At 41.6% G+C, this 22,072-nt stretch overlaps 1 protein-coding gene across 3 annotated transcripts in view; it reads right to left on the bottom strand.

Moving 5' to 3' along the window:
- ankrd31 (ankyrin repeat domain 31) overlaps window positions 1–22,072 on the bottom strand; it is a 79,783-nt gene that overhangs the window by 14,301 nt on the left and 43,410 nt on the right. For all 3 annotated transcript variants that reach the window (XM_060906967.1, XM_060906968.1, XM_060906969.1), the window contains 5 exons: window positions 21,095–21,237; window positions 20,876–21,007; window positions 1,027–1,150; window positions 702–929; window positions 72–136 (listed from right to left, as the gene is read on the bottom strand). In XM_060906967.1, the coding sequence (XP_060762950.1) occupies window positions 72–136; window positions 702–929; window positions 1,027–1,150; window positions 20,876–21,007; window positions 21,095–21,237 (692 nt within the window). The remainder of the gene's footprint in view (window positions 1–71; window positions 137–701; window positions 930–1,026; window positions 1,151–20,875; window positions 21,008–21,094; window positions 21,238–22,072) is intronic.

Here is a 22,072-nt window from a genome sequence, read left to right as displayed (position 1 = left end):
ACTATTATAGTAAATAATTTGAAAATAAAACTAGTACGGTCTATTTGTGTTAATATCAATCCTGACATTACCTGATTTACAAGAAGCTCCCCATTCATGGTGTTGTCATTTTCCCTGACTGTGTCAACGCTTACTCCTAAAAATCATGAACATGTTCAAATAAAACCTAAATATGTTTACCCAATATGTTCTACTAAAACCAAATATGTTCCTAAAATCTAAATCAAAAGCAGCTTTATAATTTAATACTTGGATTGGAGTATGGGTGCGTGAAAGTGGCAGCTTTCTAGACTGTATGGAAATGTAGACTGTTTAAAGGATTGCCAAGTTGCCACGACTTATTCCTTTCGTAAATATGAACTGAAGTTAAAAAAAAACCCACAAAAAACCCACATTTATACTGAACATTGAAAATATATTTTGCAACTTGTATATACAGAAATGACAGAAAAGAATGCATCGGAAATGCATGAAGTAGTAGCTAACTCTGAACCTAGTAAATGACAAAGCTAACAAAAATGCATACTCATTCTGTGATGTCTGCTGTATTGCTCTTTTTTTTTAATAAATGATAACATTTTACCATCGACCCTGAAACTGACCAATTACACATTAACATAAGCATGAAACAAAATGTACTGTAATTTGTAAAAATGCAGGCATTATTTCGAGATTGCAGAGACAATTCTTATCATACTAACGGTCTGTGGCTCCAGAGAAATCCTGAGTAGCACTTAAAACCCAGTGTTCAGGTGAAGGTGACCGAGTCTCAATGTAATCCACAGTGACATCACTGTCGAGATCACTGTCTGGGCAGGATGCGGTCTCAGATCCTGGAGACTCTCTTTCTTGAAGAGGCACAGAGCCATCATTATCAGAGTCTTTTTTTGGGTCTCTTAGTGGGGGCAAAGTTTGAGCTGATGATTTTACTAAGAAATAAAGAGATTAGTATTTAATGCTCATGTACTAAATACAACAGGCACAATATCATTTTTTTATTACCATTTCCACACTGTATCTGCATACCTTCAGGATTGGCAGAGGAACTGCCATCTACTTTGGCTGCATCTTCCGAGTCTGGACAAACTTCAGGTTCACTGGTCTGCTGGTCTTTTTCTGCTTCATCAAAAGCAGCAGACTGTCTTGTCCTCTGAGTGCCACAAAAAAACAAAAAGATAAGGAGGTAATCGAGTACCAGTGTTTGAAAGTAGCAGAGATGCTTTTTGACGAACAAATGAATTCACTGACAGGTTTTGGATCTCAGTTGGTAGAGCAACTGTCTAGAAATCTATATTAATGTATTGAATCATATAAACAGAAGAATTTATTTTTAAGTTATACCTTAAAGTGCTGATGACACGTTTTTGACATCTTTGGCGATGTTTTATAACATAAAAAGTAATACCCGATGATCCATATATTAATTCACGAACGCGCCTGTTTTACAAGTTATGATAAAAAACGCGGCTATTTGGGCAAATTTGACGGGGCTGCAGCACTCAGGAGACGAAAGAGGAGGAGGGGCTATATGACGTCAGCGAAAGAACCTTCCTCCTAACTTACCAGTTTGTTGTTGATGCGACAGGTGTTCAGTTTATCATTATTAGTATTTTTATTAGACATTATTATATATATATATATATATATATATATATATATATATATAGTTATTATGCCTTCGCGTTGTGTTGCCGGCTTTTGCTCCAAAACCCACAAGGATGGGGTAAGTTTATTCAAGTTTCCCAGAGATCCCGAGCTGCATGCGAAGTGGGTGAAGCAAGTCAGGCGCACTCGTGACAAGTGGGAGCCCTCACCAACATCCATCCTGTGCTCTGAACACTTCGATTTGGATTGTTTTGACACCCTTCCCAGCTTAAAAGAGTCTCTTGGGTGTTCAGTTCAGCACAAACGTGTGTTACTACCATCAGCAGTGCCTACAGTATTCCGGAGGGGGTCTACTAGTAGCTATGCCGGATCCAGCAGTCGCCTGGGACAAGGCGACTCCTCCAAAGACAGTCCAACTGTCAGAACATGTGTTGAGAAATGACATAAGATAAAGGTACGTAGAGCTACAGTATGGAGTGCTCCGACATGATGCTAAAAAAAGTAACCATGCGGTCTGCGCGGCCATCTTGGAAGTGACTCGCTCCAGAGCGCTCATAGAGTACACAGCATAGAGTACACATTCATGATAATCATAAATGTAATCATAAAGTCGGCGTGATATCAGTCATGTATTTGCTTGTGCAAGCTTGCGGCTTTCATGTAACTGCCGCCTAGCAACGAGAGGCAAAGGGTAAAGAGGGTAGGCTATCATAGATTCTATTCGGAAGAGATCAATACATGATTGCTTAAAAAATAGGTATTTTAACAATTTGCATCTGTTTTGTGATTATCGTGACACTTGTGTGTTATATAGAACTGTACGTCTTATCAGCACATCGAGGATCTTCCACCGGAGGCTTTAGCAAGTACTCGTAGCAACACTACACTTTACCCTTTGCCATGTGTTGTTAGGGAACGGTAGCAAGTACCCCGATGACCGACTTCAAGAATATGTAGAAAAAATTTAGAAATTATACTTTCCAAAAGTCATTTGAGCTTAGTGTATTGCATTTCCATTTATATTGTAGGTTCTTGCTGATGTTTTTGCGGAGTATGACGCAGCTGCTGAATCAGAAGCTGCAGAGTTTGTATGTACTAGTTGTGAACATTCACATTATTATCAATCTCATTTATTTAAAATCAGATAAAATCATGCCATCATGATCACTGCTTAAAGTACCAGTATTTGGTTGTTCTTTTGTTCAGAGGAAGAGCTAGCACTAGAAAGTTCACCGGCGTTTTCATGCGCCATTTCCATTGAGTAGAACAGCCAGTGAACCGCAGAGTGTTCTTCCGCTGACGTCACAGCATGGCCACGAGCCACGGACCCAGTTTTCTTGCGCTGTGCAATTAAAAGTTGGATATTCGCGTAACAACAGCTTCTTTTCACGTAATTATAACAGAAATCTAACGTTTGCCATGTTGTATAGTTTATTTAAGAAATTGCATAGAGTCATGTTCGTGTCATCAGCACTTTAACTACAAAGTTGAGCCATTTAAGTCTTTTTATCCATGAATAGAAGACTGAGATTACTCAGTTCATACTCATCAAGCCCTCATGCCCTGTGGATGGGGCAGAATCATCTTGAAAGAGACCGCTTGCATCATGCTAACTTTGTATTGATTCTCAGAGCTCTCCTGGGGTTTTGTTACCCACCTGTATTCATATAAAATAAAGATCTATTAAATAGTTAACTAATATTCCATCCATCCATCCATCCATCCATCCATCCATTATCTCTAGCCGCTTTATCCTGTTCTACAGGGTCGCAGGCAAGCTGGAGCCTATCCCAGCTGACTATGGGCGAAAGGCGGGGTACACCCTGGACAAGTTGCCAGGCCATCACAGGTCTGACACATACAGTGCGTTTACATGCACATAGAGAAAATCGAATTTCTGCCGTAGCTCGACTGAAATCGAAGTTCTAAATGCCATGGAAACACCTTAGCTCGGCTGAAATCGAACCGAACTGGATTTCTCGTAATCGAGCTACGCGACGTAGATTATGCGATTGTAGCCGAGCTACTTAGTGCATGTAAACCCTATCGAGCTACGTAGTCGAGCTACTTACTTCAGCACTGCCCCTTCCGGAAGTGACGAGTGACGAGACCACAAGCGGGAAACAACAGCCTCGGTCGGCATGACAACAGTAGTAGTAGCGAGCAGCAGAAGAGAACAGGAGGAACAACATCTCTCGATGTTGCTGTCCTCGTCGTCGTTCTTCTTGTGAACACGGAACTGATAATTTTGTTTATACTCTTGAATAGCTCTTCTTCATGACGACAACCGGAAGTGTACCAACACGATGGGGCGTGTAGCGCCACCTGTGGCTCGGGTGCACAATGTACCTCACACAATAGCTCGATTTCCTTGTGTGCATGTAGGATTGGATTTCTCTGGCACCCCTGCTGGGACCCTTAGCTCGATTACCGACAGCAGCTCGATTTGGATGTGCATGTAAACGCACTGATAGACACAGACAACCATTCACGTTCATTCACACCTATGGTCAATTTGGAGCCACCAATTAGCCTAACCTACAGGTCTTTGGACTGTGGGTGAAACTGGAGCACCCGGAGGAAACCCACGCAGACACGGGGAGAACGTGCAAACTCCACACAGAAAGGCCCTCGCCAGCCGCAAACCCATGACCTTCTTGCTGTGAGGCGACAGTGCTAACCACTACACCACCGTGCCGCCCTAACTAATATTCCCTTATTGAATATTAAATAATTCAATATTTAATATTCAGTAATTATCCCAATTGAGCCTCATATATAAATCTTGATTTGAACCATATTGTGAAACTTTGCATACCATTAACCAGTGGGCTGTATCTAATTTAAAGCTGCTATACTGTTCATATTATTCTTGCATGACTAAGAAACCCATCTGTAGTGATTTGTGTATTTAGTAAGACAGCAGTGGAACACGGACAAAGTTACCTCACTTAACAGAGACAGTACAGCCTTTCAAACACATTTTCCAACTTTGCAGTGCTACAGAACCGTTTCGAGGAGGCAACGTGATATCTTGTTTATTTTAGATGCATATTAATCGATACTAATAATGTAAAGGCTGGCTAAAAAGGCATAGCACTAGGCTTGCACTGTTTCAGTTTTTTGCGTCTCCCCCCACGTCAAACCCAAATACAAACTCGAGCCACTACTAGATCATTCAAAGCACCCTAAACTGGAAAAAGACATGATCGGGTAGAAAATTTTTTTGTCAAAGCCCATGTGTACAATGATAAAATTTTTCTACCCATTTATCTTGCACTGAACGTGTAGCCTAAATGATGTTACCAGCACCTTTCATTGGTCAAGAGCCCTGAGACATAAGTTAATTTATAGGAAGCTCATCTGAGATGGCAGGCCATCGTGATAATGTCCAGCACACAGTTGGCCAGCCTCTACCGAGACAAAGGAAGATAAATGGCTGATCTGAGGCTCAGATGGCTGCAGTCCAGGTTAAATAATATTGTAGAGTGTGTACCTGACACAGCAAGAAATGCTCTGCAGGCTCACTTTCATTGAAAGCCGATTACTGGGGCAAATTACAGGGTGGTGGGGGCATAAATATACAGAAAACAAAACTGGATATAGTGTAGTGTGAGGAGTGTCAATTTGATATGCATAGTGCAGCCACATCAGTTAACAGCCATAATGTGTTAATTTGTACAAACCCACATGTTCCCCAGCTACCCCTTACTCTGGGTATGTGTGCTCACATCCCCAGATGGGTTAAATACAGAGAAAAAAAATTCACTGTGCTCTAATGTACATGTGACGAATGAAAGCATTAAAAAAATATCTTAAAATGTAACTCAGACTAAGAATTTCAGTGACAAGTAATGGAAAGGAAAACAAACAAACTGATTCTATGACTGAATATTGAACAGAAACATTCCCTGGTGCTTTTTGAAAATCCCATTCCAGACTTATTCCTCCTTTGCTGTTATGATAAGCTCCACTCTTCTGGGAAGGCTTTCCACTAGATTTTGCGATTTGGGATTTGTGGTCGTTCAGACACAAAAGCATTAGTGAGACCAGGCACTGACGTTAGGCGAAGAGGCCTGGCGTACAGTAAGCGTTCTAATTCATCTCAAAGGTGTTCAGTGAGGTTGAGGTCAGGGCTCTGTAAAGGCTACTCGATTTCTTTCACTCCAGCCTTGGCAAATACAGGGGTGCTTGAAAGTTTGTGAACCCTTTTGAATTTTCTATATTTCTGCATAAATATGGCCTAAAACGTCATCAGATTTTCACACAAGTCCTAAAAGTAGATAAAGAGAACCCAGTTAAACAAATGAGACAAAAATATTATACTTGGTCATTTACTTATTGAGGAAAATGATCCAATATTACATATCTGTGAGTGGCAAAAGTATGTGAACCTCTAGGATTAGCAGTTCATCTGAAGGTGAAATTAGAGTCAGGTGTTTTCAATCAATGGGATGACAATCAGGTGTGAGTGGGCACCCTGTTTTATTTAAAGAACAGGGATCTATCAAAGTCTGATCTTCACAACACATGTTTGTGGAAGTGTATCATGACAAGAACAAAGGAGATTTCTGAGGACCTCAGAAAAAGCCTTGTTGATGCTCATCAGGCTGGAAAAGGTTACAAAACCATCTCTAAAAAGCTTGGATTCCACTAATCCACAGTCAGACAGATTGTGTACAAATGGAAGAAATTCAAGACCATTGTTACCCTCCCCAGGAGTGGTCAACCAACAAAGATCACTCCAAGAGCAAGGCGTGTAATAGTCGGCGAGGTTACAAAGGACCCCAGGGTAACTTCTAAGCAACTGAAGGCCTCTCTCACATTGGCTAATGTTAATGTTCATGAGTCCACCATCAGGAGAACACTGAACAACAATGGTGTGCATGGCAGGGTTGCAAGGAGAAAGCCACTGCTCTCCAAAAAGAACATTGCTGCTCATCTGCAGTTTGCTAAAGATCACGTGGACAAGCCAGAAGGCTATTGGAAAAATGTTTTGTGGACGGATGAGACTAAAAGAGAACTTTTTGGTTTAAATGAGAAGCGTTATGTTTGGAGAAAGGAAAACACTGCATTCCAGCATAAGAACCTTATCCCATCTGTGAAACATGGTGGTGGTAGTATCATGGTTTGGGCCTATTTTGCTGCATCTGGGCCAGGACGGCTTGCCATCATTGATGGAACAATGAATTCTGAATTATACCAGCGAATTCTAAAGGAAAATGTCAGGACATCTGTCCATGAACTGAATCTCAAGAGAAGGTGGGTCATGCAGCAAAACAACGACCCTAAGCACACAAGTCCTTCTACCAAAGAATGGTTAAAGAAGAATAAAATTAATGTTTTGGAATGGCCAAGTCAAAGTCCTGACCTTAATCCAATCGAAACGTTGTGGAAGGATCTGAAGCCGAGCAGTTCATGTGAGGAAACCCACCAACATCCCAGAGTTGAAGCTGTTCTGTACGGAGGAATGGGCTAAAATTCTTCCAAGCCGGTGTGCAGAACTAATCAACAGTTACCGGAAACGTTTAGTTGCAGTTATTGTTGCACAAGGGGGTCACACCAGATACTGAAAGCAAAGGTTCACATACTTTTTCCACTCACAGATATGTAATATTGGATCATTTTCCTCAATAAATAAATGACCAAGTATAATATTTTTTGTCTCATTTGTTTAGCTGGGTTCTCTTTATCTACTTTTAGGACTTGTGTGAAAATCTGATGTTTTAGGTCATATTTATGCAGAAAGATAGAACATTCTAAAGGGTTCACAAACTTTCAAGCACCACTGTAATGCCACTTTGTGCACAAGGGTATTATCAAGCTGGAAAATGTTTGGACCCCGTAGTTCTAGTGAAGGGAAAATGTTATGCTATGGTGTACAAAGACATTCTAGATAATTGCGAGCTTCCAACTTTGTGGGGAAGAACCACATATGGGTGTGATGGTCAGGTGTCCACAAAAGTCACATCATGACATGTCTAATTAAAATGGCACTTTATGCAGATAATTTCATGTTTTAATTGTTGTCTGAGGGCTGTGGCCTCCTGACATTTGTTCCACCCAAATCTGCATCCATGACAGCATGGATTTGCTGTCCCAGATCTGGGTTACCACTTCTGGGTGCTGATAACACTCAACTGTATTGCCCCTGGAAGATGAGATGTTTGTTCTCAGCAAGGCTATGGGCCTGAGGAAATTTCACACAAAAAAAAGAGAGTCTGGCTCTCAACCTTTCCCTGCCCTGGTGTTTGTTACAGCTGATCAAGCTGTGTAATACTTGGAGGAGACAATGGTGACAGAGAAACCAATTTAGTGAGAAAATTAACCGTCAAGAGTAAAAACTCTATCGTGCAAGTTTGAAGAGGCAATGTAGAAAACAATGCTGTCAGTGATCACTAATACAGGCTATACTTAGGAGGAAAAATTACTCAAAGCTAATGGGCTTATCAAAGCTCTGCAGCATTCTGTAGAAAAAAAATGCTCCTAATGTATAAAACATTGACAAATTTAGGTTTTGAGAAGGGCGGCATGGTGGTGTAGTGGTTAGCGCTGTCGCCTCACAGCAAGAAGGTCCGGGTTCGAGCCCTGTGGCCGGCGATGGCCTTTCTGTACGGAGTTTGCATGTTCTCTGCATGGGTTTCCTCCGGTTTCCCCCATAGTCCAAAGACATGCAGGTTAGGTTAACTGGTGACTCTAAATTGACCGTAGGTGTGAGTGTGAATGGTTGTCTGTGTCAGTCCTGTGATGACCTGGCGACTTGTCCAGGGTGTACCCCGCCTTTCGCCCGTAGTCAGCTGGGATAGGCTCCAGCTTGCCTGCGACCCTGTAGAACAGGATAAAGCGGCTAGAGATAATGAGATGAGATGAGACGAGAGGTTTTGAGAAGCGACTACACCAAGATTGGAGGGCAGGATGCCCGTCAGTCAAGTGTCGTCACAAGCTGCAAAGTGGATAAATCCATATTGTCGAGCTCTGACATGCGTATGATGCAGTATGAAAACGTCAAGAGATGGTTATTAATTACAGTGATGTTTATTGCAAATACTGTTCAAATCATGCATCATTACTTGACTTTGTTGGATGGTCTCAGTCTGTGTGCACACATAGATCCAGGTGATTCTCACCACTCCTGATGGTTAGGAGGGAAACCAAAACCTTTTATGTGAAGACACAAATATTTATTATAGCATTCCCGAAATGTCTGCCATCTATAACCAGCTAAAGCATTGGCGACGATTGGGGGGGGGGGGGGGGGGGGGGGAACATTCTCATCTCATCATCTCTAGCCGCTTTATCCTTCTACAGGGTCGCAGGCAAGCTGGAGCCTATCCCAGCTGACTACGGGCGAAAGGCGGGGTACACCCTGGACAAGTCACCAGGTCATCACAGGGCTGACACATAGACACAGACAACCATTCACACTCACATTCACACCTACGGTCAATTTAGAGTCACCAGTTAACCTAACCTGCATGTCTTTGGACTGTGGGGGAAACCGGAGCACCCGGAGGAAACCCACGCGGACACGGGGAGAACATGCAAACTCCACACAGAAAGGCCCTCGCCGGCCCCGGGGCTCGAACCCAGGACCTTCTTGCTGTGAGGCGACAGCGCTAACCACTACACCACCGTGCCGCCTGGGGGGGGAGTAACAGTGATGCGAAAAATGTGCAAATACAGACAGGTGACAAAAAGACAAAAGAAAGTGTTTTAATCAACCAGTGGACTCAAATCAGACAAGTGGACTCAAACATACTGTCGCAGCAAAATGCCCCCAAAGCATAACAGAGCCACCAGTGCTTCCTTCAATTTGCCACCCATCTGTATTTTAAGCACAAAACCATGAAGTGTTGCCCTGGGAGACAAGTGAGTAAAGGTTTATTTACAGGTGTCCATTCTCAATGTGAAGTGCTATGAATGAGGGGACACCTCTATATTAGGGAGATGATGAATTGGATTAAATTAAATGAATTAGATACTGCAGCCATGCTCAAAGACAAATCTAATCCAACAGTCTAACCGGCAATTTTTCATTCTTGTTTCAAAGTGGAAATACATAGTGCAACTAATCAGAATGTTATCTTATACTTGTATCTTGAATAGAAAGCATTAGATTTTTATTCATCTTAAATCATGATATATGGCTAACTTGCAAATCCTGCTTTCTGGAATGTATCCCAGTAAGCAAAGCCCTGGCTTCAGTTTGTACGAAACAGGCCTAGAAATACTGCAGAGTTATTGATGGATCTTTTGGAAGCAATAGCAGAAAAGTCTGGCATTCAACCAAAAGCTTCTATCACAGCCGACAACAGCTTACACTGCGTAACAGCCTAAGGAAATTAAGCTAATATAAAAGGTCCTTTTAATGCGTGAGAAGTAATTCCTTCACTAGATAGACTGCCGTGTAATTTATTATCCTTCCAAAACATTATCCTTACTGTAACATTCTTATGTACAGAATGCCTTACAAATAAATTTCTACTCACTTGAGATTTAATATATATTTATTTACTTTTTTAAATATCTTTGCTTACTTGCTTTTTTTTTATTGCTTGATTGGTCTGTCAGTTAAAATTTTTACTTTTGCATGATTTGGTTCTTTATAGTTATGATGATTACATTAAGATTCCAGTTCACCAAATATATTCTCACCAAATTAAAATGTATTATGGTGATACACTATGCATTTAATTATTGCTTTGAAATGCTGACTGGCAATAGGGGACTGAATGCACAAGATTAACAGCTGCAACCTTTATTTTTAATTTTACTGTTAAAGCGAGACAGCCTTTCGATGTCATAAAATCTCTGAAATTGAGTTCCTTCTGAAATTTGGTCATTGTGATATATGTTTATTTCTGTAATATATCACAAAATATCAGGCCATTCTGTGGCTGGGAAGTTATTTAATTTGAGGGGATTCCCGAGCAAATAATGTGCGTGAAATCGTTCGCTTCACGCAGTCAAGCAGACAGAGGAAGTCCGTGTGCTCATGCGCAGGTTTACCTTTGACCGTGCACTGACAGTTACGTCATTCTGTCGCTAAACGAACAGCTGATCACACCGAGGTGCTCGCTGACCGCCGATATTTATTAGTTTGGTCCTGCGTTTCCTTTCCTTCACAACATCTTTTCTTCTCGTTTTCCGTTACTTTAGTCGGTCTTTCACGTTTCATTCGCACACTCACGTCCTCCATTTTTCTCTCCTGTTTCAAATTTGTATCCCACAATGCCTTGCGCAAACAGGGAAAGTCTACCACATGATGCATGACATAGTATCTTGAATTTTGGGTCATGGTGATGCAGGAAAAAATAGCGCAGAATTTAGGGCCACGTGGCCCTAAATTCATTAATCGTTGTCTCATCTCATCATCTCTAGCCACTTTATCCTTCTACAGGGTCGCAGGCAAGCTGGAGCCTATCCCAGCTGACTACGGGTGAAAGGCGGGGTACACCCTGGACAAGTCGCCAGGTCATCACAGGGCCGACACATAGACACAGACAACCATTCACACTCACACCTACGGTCAATTTAGAGTCACCAGTTAACCTAACCTGCATGTCTTTGGACTGTGGGGGAAACCGGAGCACCCGGAGGAAACCCACGCGGACACGGGGAGAACATGCAAACTCCACACAGAAAGGCCCTCGCCGGCCACGGGGCTCGAACCCAGACCTTCTTGCTGTGAGGCGACAGCGCTAACCACTACACCACCGTGCCGCCATTAATCGTTGTATTTTTTTAAAATAATAAAAATAAAATTGGAAGTCTTTCATTCGAATTCAATAGCTTTCGGTCCACTAAACATAAATAATTGGGTGTCGGGGAAAAATCTGAAAGGCAGTCTACCATTAAATATTTTACTTCTTTCATTGTGGCACAGCTACTGAATTAGATACGTCTCCAAGGATAACTCTTCTGTGATCCATTTTTTCCCCGGTGCACGTAGATTAATTTAGATTCATATGTTTGTGACTTTGTCTGGTCAGTAGTTTCATACACAACTCGTGGTCTTGTGTCAAATGCACGGCTGATTTCAGTTCAGTTGTGCTCTCGCTAGGATACATTGGCAGGGTTTCCCCAGGTTTGACCACCATAAATTTAAGACTTTTTTAAGACCTTTTAAAGACCACTTAAATGAGAATTAAGACCTACATCGCACCCATTATGCGGTCGTAGAACACCAGATCAAATTCCCAATAATGACAAATGTTTCGAGTAAAAATACTTTTATTATAAAAGTTATATACTTAAAAGTCATTATGTGCATTGCTTGTCGAATCTTCACATTCAAGACAAAAAAACAAGTCTAAGGCCGAATCCCATTTCACCCCTTGGACCAACCCCTTAGCCTTTCCCCTCCATTTTGCGCGTTCACGTGAAGGGGTAGGGGTATCCCAATCCCAGTTAACGCGGAGGGGTAGGGGAAGGGGTAGGGCTTCTGTACCCCTCCAAACGGAGATTTTCCTGGAGCAGACTCCGAACGAAGGGGTTTGAGTGATTTCCCACAATGCCATGCGGATTTCAGCGAGATTTCATGCGGATTTCAGAAAGATGGCGGTTCCCGCAGCGAAAGATTGTCATAAATGTATTTTCTCCATTATTTACGTGTTTTAAGTTGTTATCCAGAGGAAACACACCGCTTGATTCGCTTTCGAGCTGAGAATGAGCAGCGATTTCTGAAATCCAAGCTGCTGCTAAAAAGCTTTGGGAGTGAGTATTGTTTTCGGTTGCTTGACTGCGTACGTTTTGTTCTGTTATTCTCGCTTTTATTGTTTACATGAGTGTTCTGACACCTCATTCTGTCGGATGTGGTGCACGAAGCGCCAAAGATATCCCATTCAGTGGTGTTAGTTAACAAATTACACCCTGCCAGCAGAGATTTCTGCCTCTGGCTCTGACTGTAGCGGCTGGTCGCAGCCAATGACGCGTCGCGTTTTGCTAACGTAAACGCTGACGGAGGTACGCGATGACGTATGCGATCGTTGAAGGGCTATCCCAATACGTAAGGGTTGAATTTCAAGCCCTATCCCTTGTAGCTCAGTTTCAAGGGGAAGGGCCAAGGGGAAGGCGGAGGGGAAGGCGGAGGGGTAGGGGTAGAAATTAGAATTGGGATTGGGCCTTAACCTGGAAGAAAGGAGCACAATGTAGGGTCCACGTCATGGCCTTAAAGGTACACAAAAATGCAATAGGCATACCAACACATTAATGCCAAAGGTGTGCACTCACCAGTCAGAAAGCCAAACTGAGGGCCTCACTCGAGGCCTAAAGAACTGTCTCTGAACTAATTATGACCATGCACCCAGAGATGATACTTAAAATAAAAAAGTGATGTGGGTGTATTTTTTTTTAAATAAAATATCAAAACATTCACAACACTCTAAACAGACAAACTTGTCTTAGTTTCCCAGCACTTGCTTCAACCATTTTACATTTTGTACCCTTATAAACGAGGGAAGGAGAGAGATACAGAGAGGCATAGATAGATAAGAGATGAGGGGGATAGATGGGAAGAGAGATAGAGATAGATAGATCGATAGAAAAGAGGTAAGCCTAAAGTCTCTTAAAGGTGCACAAAAATGCAATTGGTGTACCAATACGTTGGTACAATGGTGTGCACTCATCAGCCAAAAAGCCAAACTGAGGGCCCAACTCAAGGCCTAAAGAACGGTCTCTAAACTAATTATGACCAGAGATGATAAAACAAACTCTTTGTCTTAGTTTCCCAGCATTCAACTTGCTTCAACCATTTTACATTTTGAAGAATAAAAAGAAATGTAAATACTCCTAGTAAACAAGGGAGGGAGGGAAGACAGATGTGGACGTGGATAGATAAGAGACACAATGAGATAAATCCATCACTTGCCTCGTTAACGTCTTTGACCAACTCCTTCGTTATATAAGGAGCAAGACCGAATTTTGTTCTGCAAGACGTTTTGTTTTTTCCACAGGAGAATGTTGTAGCGATTTCCGAGTCTGGGAACATAGCCTTAAAGAGTTCGCTTATGCCCTCATTCGAGCTGTACGAGTGGTGTTGTGTAATTGTTTTTAAAATCCAGAGCACCTCTGCCTGAAGTGTCGGGGTTCCACCGACACCCATCATGCCACTGCTCGGCCCTTGTGTTGTTGCTAGCCTTGCCGATGATGTCTGGCTTGGCTGATGCTGCTGACGTTCGACAGTGGTGCTAGTGCCAACTCCAGGTGCATTCGGAGATTGAACCGTGCAGAACTGAGCGATGAGCTGGTGGCGGTGGAGGGCAGATACAATGTGCTTTGAGCTCTTCATGTGAGACTCTAAAGCGAAATGACCTATAGTGGACAACTTGAAGGTCTTTTGACAAACAGCATCTTGCTTCAACGTCGCTTCCAGGAACCTCCCTCACCCAATCACGATATCTTTCATCTGAAAGCCACTGCTGATTAAAACGACACTTCCCCATGCTGCGATTCGCGGAGTCTCCTCTCCACCACGGACTCCGACGATTGCGCCGGCGCGAAAATGTATCAATATTGTTCCTTTCTTTGCGCATACTCCAAGAAATTCACTGATGTTACGCAAAACCCACGTTTTCACATTGTAGAATAGTATGAGTAAATTTAAAACCTTTGTTTAAAAAATTAAGACTTGGGCAAAGCAATTTAAGACTTTTTAAGGCCTTAATTTTGAAATATTAAATTTAAGACTTTAAGACTTTTAAGACCCCGCGGCTACCATGATTGGTACGTTATTGCTGCCTACTGAATATATTTTGAACTGCAATAATAAACACTGTGTCAGTTCGGGCCAGCCTTTACACAGTACAATGGACTGTAAGAAGAACTAACACACTACATAAAAAATTAAAAATAGAATAAAATATATAAAAATTAAACATCATGGTCACAGTAGTTAGAACCATACTATTTACAACAGTTTGAATTGCAATGGTTGTGCAATGCAGAGCTGTACAGTGTGTCACAAACAGACAAAAAAAACCTGCCTTTAATTCAGAGGAATTTAAACTGAAGAGGTACGGTATGAAGGAATTACCAGTAAAGCAGACGTGAGATAGAAAACACAATTAAAAAAAAAATACTATTACTAATAATAGTAAATTAAATGACTTTCAGACCTGCCAGCCTTCACACATTTTGCATACGAGCTCAGCAGTTTAACAACAGAATGCAAAACATGTCAAAAGAGCAGTCTTCTTTTTCCCCTATTAAAAACGTCAGACGAGTCAAGACAAATGAATGCTGCAGAGCTGACAGTGGCACAGGTATCCTGAGCTCGCAGCTTGAAAGATGCACTTTCAAGCTTTTTATTAAGGATGCCACCAATATTTCTGCTGAAAATAGTAGGAGACTGCACTTGTGATTTTTGGCCAAAAGAGAAAAAAAAGAAAAGAATTTTGACTAAATTAAAAAAAATAAACAAAACAGATTAAATAGGCCTATTATGAAGTTTCAAAGTTCTCAGAAAACTGGGAAATGGGGCTCACTGAGAAAAACGTTTTAATACATCAGTTTTAACTGCACACATGAAAAGTATTTTGCTGTAGTCGTACTGCCTGTCAGAATCAGCACAGTTACCTTAATATGCAAAAATATGTGACGAGTCATGGATCCACGGACACGTGTCGGCCGAAAAACGAATCCGAGAAAATCGCAAAAGAAGCATTTTTTTTTTCGAAATTTAATGCTTCTTTTGCGATTTTCTCGGATTCGTTTCGGCCGACATGTGTCCGTGGATTCCATGACTCGTCACATATGATGTGCATCATAGAAATGTGTGATTCACATCGTTGAAATGAACATTTTATTAATTACAGTATGTAGCTAATAGAACTGCAATGTTTAAACACCAGAGTAGAGCCCTGCACTCCAGCAGTGCGGCGCGGGACAAATTTTGAAAGCTCATTGCGGGCGCGGGCGGGAGGGGGAGTGCACAATGCGGGCGCGGGCGGGAGAGGTGATAAGCTGCAGTCCCGCTAACTAAAAACGTGTTTAAAATAAAATTTATAAATTATTAATTTATGTCTATCATATATAATTTGTGCTGGATATTTTATTTGGCATTAATAAAAACATTTTAAGATGCCTATGGTCTAATCTCGCGTACGTTTCCGATTCCTTTCCGCTCTTCCATGTTTGAGATCTCCGATCATGGCAGAAGAGCAGAGCTCCTCTAGTGAAGCTCACAGTGCTTCAGAAGTAAGTGCTGCTTTAAAAAGAGGTACATTTACCGTTAAAAAGTCAAGAGTATTAGTCCTAAGTATTAAAAAGTATTAACTAGTATTAAAAAGGACTGTGTATCGCACAGATTGTTCAATTTAAAGCTAGAAATAGACAGTGTATAATCTGAGGAGCTGGTTGTGGTTGCGCAGCACTTCATATGAGAGAAGAATGAAATCGCGGTTGGAATCATAACGCCACAGACTCGGAAGTGGGAGTGCGAGTGCACAAAGCGAGAGCTGTCAATCATGAGCGCATGCAGTGCTCAACTGGGAATGTGTCAGCAGAATGTCAGAGTCTAAACAATAAACTTACAATAAATTAAGGATTGGTCAGTGGAGAGCTCAGCTAAGCTCAGCATGTTTAATTCCCCAAGCCAATGACAAGAACTTTCGTGAGAAATAACGCGAACGTCTGCATCATGCGGGATTTGCGGGCGGGAGCAGGACAAAATATGGCAGGCGTGGGCGGGAGCGGGACTGAAAATCATAATTCTTTGCGGGAGCGGGACTGAAAATTCTGTCCCGCGCAGACCTCTACACCAGAGGTCCCAATTTGTGCAACCCATAAAGTTAATATCAGTGTGCGCTCTACAGTGGTATGCAAAAGTTTGGGCACCACTGGTCAAAATTGCTGTTACTGTGAACAGTTAAGCAAGTTGAAGATGAAATGATCTCCAAAAGGCATAAAGTTAAAGACGACTCATTCCCTTTATATTTTAAGCAAAAACAATTTTTTTATTTTCATCTTTTACATTTTCAAAATGACAAAAAAAGGAAAAGGGCCTGAAGCAAAAGTTTGGGCACCCTGCATGGTTAGTACCTAGTAACACCCCCTTTGGCAAGTACCACAGCTTGTAAACACTTTCTGTAGCCAGCTAATAATCTTTCAGTTCTTACCTGGGGAATTTTCACACATTCGTCCTTGCAAAAGGCTTCCAGTTCTACAAGTTTCTTGGGCTGTCTTGCATGCACTGATCTTTTGAGATCTATCTACAGATTTTCAATGATGTTTAGGTCAGGGGACTGTGAGGGCCAGGGCAAAACCTTCAGCTTGTGCCTCTTGAGGTATTCCATTGTAGATTTTGAGGTGTGTTTTGGATCATCGTCTTATTGTAGGACCCACCCTCTTTTTAACTTCAACTTTTTTACAGATGGTGTGATGTTTGCTTCCAGAATTTGCTGGTATTTATTCGAATCCATGCTTCCCTCGACCAATGAAATGTGCCTTGTGCCACTGGCTGCAACACAACCCCAAAGCATGATCGATCCACACCCATGCTTCAGAGTTGGAAAGGTGTTCTTTTCCTGGAATTTGGCACCCTTTTTTCTCCAAACATACCTTTGCACATTGTGGCCAAAAAGTTCTATTTTGATTTCATCAGTCCACAGGACTTGTTTCCAAAATGCATCAGGCTTATTGAGATGTTCATTTTCAAACTTCAGACGCTGAATTTTGTGGCTAGGACGCAGGAACGGTTTTCTTCTGATGACTCTCCCATGAAGGTCATATTTGTTCAGGTGTCGCTGCATAGTAGAACAGTGCACCACCACTCCAGGGTCTGCTAAATCTTTCTGAAGGTCTTTTGCAGTCAAACAGGGTTTTTATTTGCCTTTCTAGAAATCCAACGAGCAGTTCTTTCAGAAAGTTTTCTTCACCTTCCAGACCTCACCTTGATCTCCACTGTTTCTGTTAACTGCCATTTCTTAATAACATTACAGTCTGAGGAAACAGCTACCGGAAAACACTTTGCTATGTTCTTGTAGCCTTCTCCTGCTTTGTGAGGATCAATTATTTTATTGTTCAGAATGCGAGGGAGTTGCTTAGAGGAGCCCATGGCTGTTGATTTTAGGGACAAGTTTGAGGAGTCAGAGAATTTATACAGCTTTGAAATCTGCATCATCTGACCTTTCCTAACGAAGAATTTGAACAAGCCACAGTTCATCTCATCTCATTATCTCTAGCCACTTTATCCTGTTCTACAGGGTCGCAGGCAAGCTGGAGCCTATCCCAGCTGACTACGGGCGAAAGGCGGGGTACACCCTGGACAAGTCGCCAGGTCATCACAGGGCTGACACATAGACACAGACAACCATTCACACTCACGGTCAATTTAGAGTCACCAGTTAACCTAACCTGCATGTCTTTGGACTGTGGGGGAAACCGGAGTACCCGGAGGAAACCCACACGGACACGGGGAGAACATGCAAACTCCGCACAGAAAGGCCCTCGCCAGCTACGGGGCCCGAACCCGGACCTTCTTGCTGTGAGGCAACAGCGCTAGCCACCACACGACCATGCCGCCAAAAAGTTAAATTATATAATTTAATTATAGACTGCAGTGGTGACATATGCGGTGACATATTGTGGTCACTTGGAGCAACTTAGCTGTTTATATTCTGTTTACATCGTAGTTTTGCTAATTTTATAAGTACTTTACTGAATTTATCAGTTTTTAAATAAGCATGCCTCATTGTGTAGCATATAAATGCCACAGTGATGCTAAAAAGAAAGCACAAGCCGGAACTAGACTGCATTTCCACAGAGAAAATGCAAAGTGTGCTTGATCAGCTGTGGCAGAGGCTCACTGACAGAAACTGGATCAGATATGAGACCTTGCGCTGCAAAATCTTTTTTACATGATCTACAGAAATTGTGTGTGGTAAAGTGTGGGCAGTGTGTGTAATGTGTGTGTGCCTGCACGCTCTAAAATCTCGGTTTAAAATGGCTCAACCTGCAACACAACTTTGCGCTCTAAAATCTTTTTTACAGGATCTACATGGTGCTGGGCAGATTAATAAAGAGAGAGTGTGACATGGTTTAAAATAGATTTTAGAGCGTGACGCACGCAGCGTGACATGACTAAGTTTTTCCTCCCGAAACTCCATTCATTTGAATGGGGGAAAATGAATGGAAGTGAATGGGGGGTAAAGGGATGAGTGAAAAGAAAGGAAAAGATGAGTGTGGATCAGCACCGATTGCATGTATGTGTCGGGAGAGTTCGTCTGAGGTATCAGATGAAGATTGGTGGGTCTCCGATGAAGCGTATCTGAGCGGGATGGTTCAATTCGTGAACCCCATTCATTCTCTACGGGAAAAAAATGACAGAGAAACGACATGAACGAGAGAACAGATGTGTCTATCCAAAAGCTGCATACAAGCGCACTACACTGGTTCAGGACATTGCAGATCGTGTAAAAAAATATTTTAGAGCGCGAAGCGTCATGTCGTGCCATTTTAAACCGAGATTTTAGAGCACGCAGCCATACACACTACACACACTTTACATACTACATCCAGTCCACACACACACTTTGCCACACACACACTTTCTGAAGATTATGTAAAAAAGATTTTGCAGTGCGAGGTCTCATGTCTGATCCAGTTTCTACACTTTGCATTTTCTCTGTGGAAATGCAGTCTCGTTCCAGCTTGTGCTTTCTTTTTAGCATCACTGTGGCATTTATATGCTACACCAGGGCTTTTCAAAGTGTGGGGCGTGCCTCCCCTAGGGGGCACCAGAGTTCTTCGGGGGGGGCACAACGTGAGGAAAAATAAACCAGAATAAGTTACTATTGCGGACATTTAGCGAACTTCAGCTAGCCTTTACCAGAGACAAAATGGATCGATTTTTAGTACCTAAAGCTACAGTGAGTGAGGAGACAGAGTCTGGCCCAAGCAAAAAAAGAAGGAAGTATGACCACGATTATTTAAAGTTTGGATTTTCATGGACTGGATCTGAAGATGCTCCACTGCCACAGTGTCTGCCACGAGGTGCTAGCTAACGATGCTATGAGATGTTTAAAATGTGTAAAACAAGATGTTTTTTAAAAAAAAGCTCGTATGTTTTAAATGTGTAAAAAAGATGTTTTCAAAAAGCACAGATGTTTAAAATGTGTAAAAGAAAAAAATAAAAATGTGTACAACAACCATTTTTTTAAATACGAATGGAACATTAAGTATAGCAACAACAAAAATTGTAAAGGGGGGGGAGGGCGCTGTTGTTTATTTGCTCTCTGAGGGGGGCTGACTCTCCCACACTTTGAAAACCCCTGTGCTACACAATGAGGCATACTTGTTTAAAAACTGACAAATTCAGTAAAATACTTGTAAAACTAGCAAAACTACGATGTAAACAGAGAATATAAACAGCTGAGTTGCTCCAAGTGACCACAACATCATCGCATACATCACCACTGCAGGAAGTCCATCTGGCATTTTACAGAAAATGCATTTTTCTGGGAGTGTCATGGCTCAGGTGGATAAGGTGCCATACCATAAATCTGGGGACCCAGGTTCAATTCCAACCCAAGGTCATTTCCTGATCCCTCTCTGTCTCTCTCTACACTGTCCTATCCAAAAAAGGTGAAAAAAGCCCAAAAAAATCTTTTTAAAAAAAATTGCATTTTTCTCGAACATTATTTGGTCTCCGAAAATGAAAGTTTGATTTTTTTAATCTACGACTACTTTTACTTAAAATAAGTTTGAGAATAAATCCACTGGAGGATGCCTTTAACATTTTGGACTTTTTTTTTTGTACCTCTCTCCTGATTGATATCTTTCAACAAGTGAGATACTGTACATACTGTACTTTGTAAGCTCTTTGAAGAACATGGCTTCAGCAAGCAGGCGAAACCAAGACGATGTCAATAAAATCCTGCAGGAACAGCTGGTCTTTGTTTGGGGTTAATCAAAAATAATTTAATTGATGACAGCAATATGATAATTCCTTTTAAATACAAGATTAAACGTGTGATTGGTTCATTCTGAACACAGCTACATTCCCAATCATAAAAGGGTGTGCACACTTGCGCAACCAGTTTATTATAACTTTTTGTTTCCTATTTTCCCCCTAAAACATTTGTTTTTCATTTAATTTTCATACACTGTCATTTCACGTTGAGGGTGAAAAAAGTTCTGACATGATTAAACCGAGTTTCTTTTTTTTTCCACTTCAAAAACCCTGCCATTTTAAGAGGGGTGTGTAGACACATCCACTGTAGGTATGTTGTCAGGCATGGTTGTCTTTTCCTGAAAGCTAACTGTTACTTACTCTACAACCCTTAGTTGCATATGTTCTCAGTAGTTTCTCTATATTCCCACACTGATTGAGATCTATGGCATTGTCTCCCTTCTGATTCTTCAGTAACGGTTCAGCACCCCACTTTAACAGCAGACGAACAAGCTAAATAAATAAATAAAATTAATTAATAACAACATAATTAAAAAAGACTGCAGCAGAACTAGTCAAGAGATATCTGAAAACTCACACCTTTAAGTTTCCAAGTAGTACTGCATCATGTAAAGGTGTGATTCCTTCATATCCTAGAGAATTGACTAGGGCTCCAGCTTTAAGCAGAGTTTCTGCAATGGTGTAATTATGTCCTAATACTGCCTCATGAAGTGGGGTCCAACCTGAAATAAGTACAATAATCACAGTATTAAATGTTGGACAAATGATCAGCAGGTAGAAAGGCAAATCCGTCATGCTGTAGCGTAGTCTGGTTAACACCAGACCATATCACAAGTGAAATATGGTCTGGAATCCGCCTATTGAATTTCTCGTAGGGGAGGTGTGGTTTACGATTGTCAACGGCCGTTTATTGGACGTTGCGAATGTCTATCATTTGGCGTATATGTAGCCCATGGCCAATCATGGCAGTTGTACCCGGTGACGTAGTTAGAGCGACGAAGAGGCAAAGAAGAGAAGGAAAGAGAAAGAGAAGGCAAAACAAAAATAGACTGTAACGCCAAATGCTGTAGCGGCATTCCTGTTTCAAACAGGGTTTAATCTAATCCAATTTATGGATACTGTTATTTTAAAGTGCATATTCTGGACCACTTTCTTTTTTTTTTATATGAAAGTATGTCCCTTTACACACTCATCCAGAAGGGTAATTTTGCACAAGGCCATCTGTCTACGGCAGAAAAAAATAAAATAACGAAACACGTCTGGAAAAATCCCAAGGGAGTCTGGAACCAGATTCGTGATGTTATCTGCGGAAGTGCCAGCAGGCTGCGAGAGCTTTGCACGGTTTCAGTGCACAGCCTGTGTAGACCAAGCGCTCACATTTCTCTCTCATTGTCCGGTCTTTTGGAAAACGATGAGTACTAATCTCATCAAGATTGGTGTTGCTACACCCTCCTACGATACATCTGTTAACCATTTTAATAATTACGTGATAACGTTGAAGAAATTTGCAGAAAACCACGAGGTTGCTTTCTCATAAACAAACCAGCGCTGACGTAG

Source organism: Neoarius graeffei, chromosome 24 (genome assembly GCF_027579695.1).
Source record: "Neoarius graeffei isolate fNeoGra1 chromosome 24, fNeoGra1.pri, whole genome shotgun sequence".
Lineage (NCBI taxonomy): Eukaryota > Metazoa > Chordata > Actinopteri > Siluriformes > Ariidae > Neoarius > Neoarius graeffei.
This window is presented reverse-complemented; position numbering and strand designations above follow the sequence as displayed.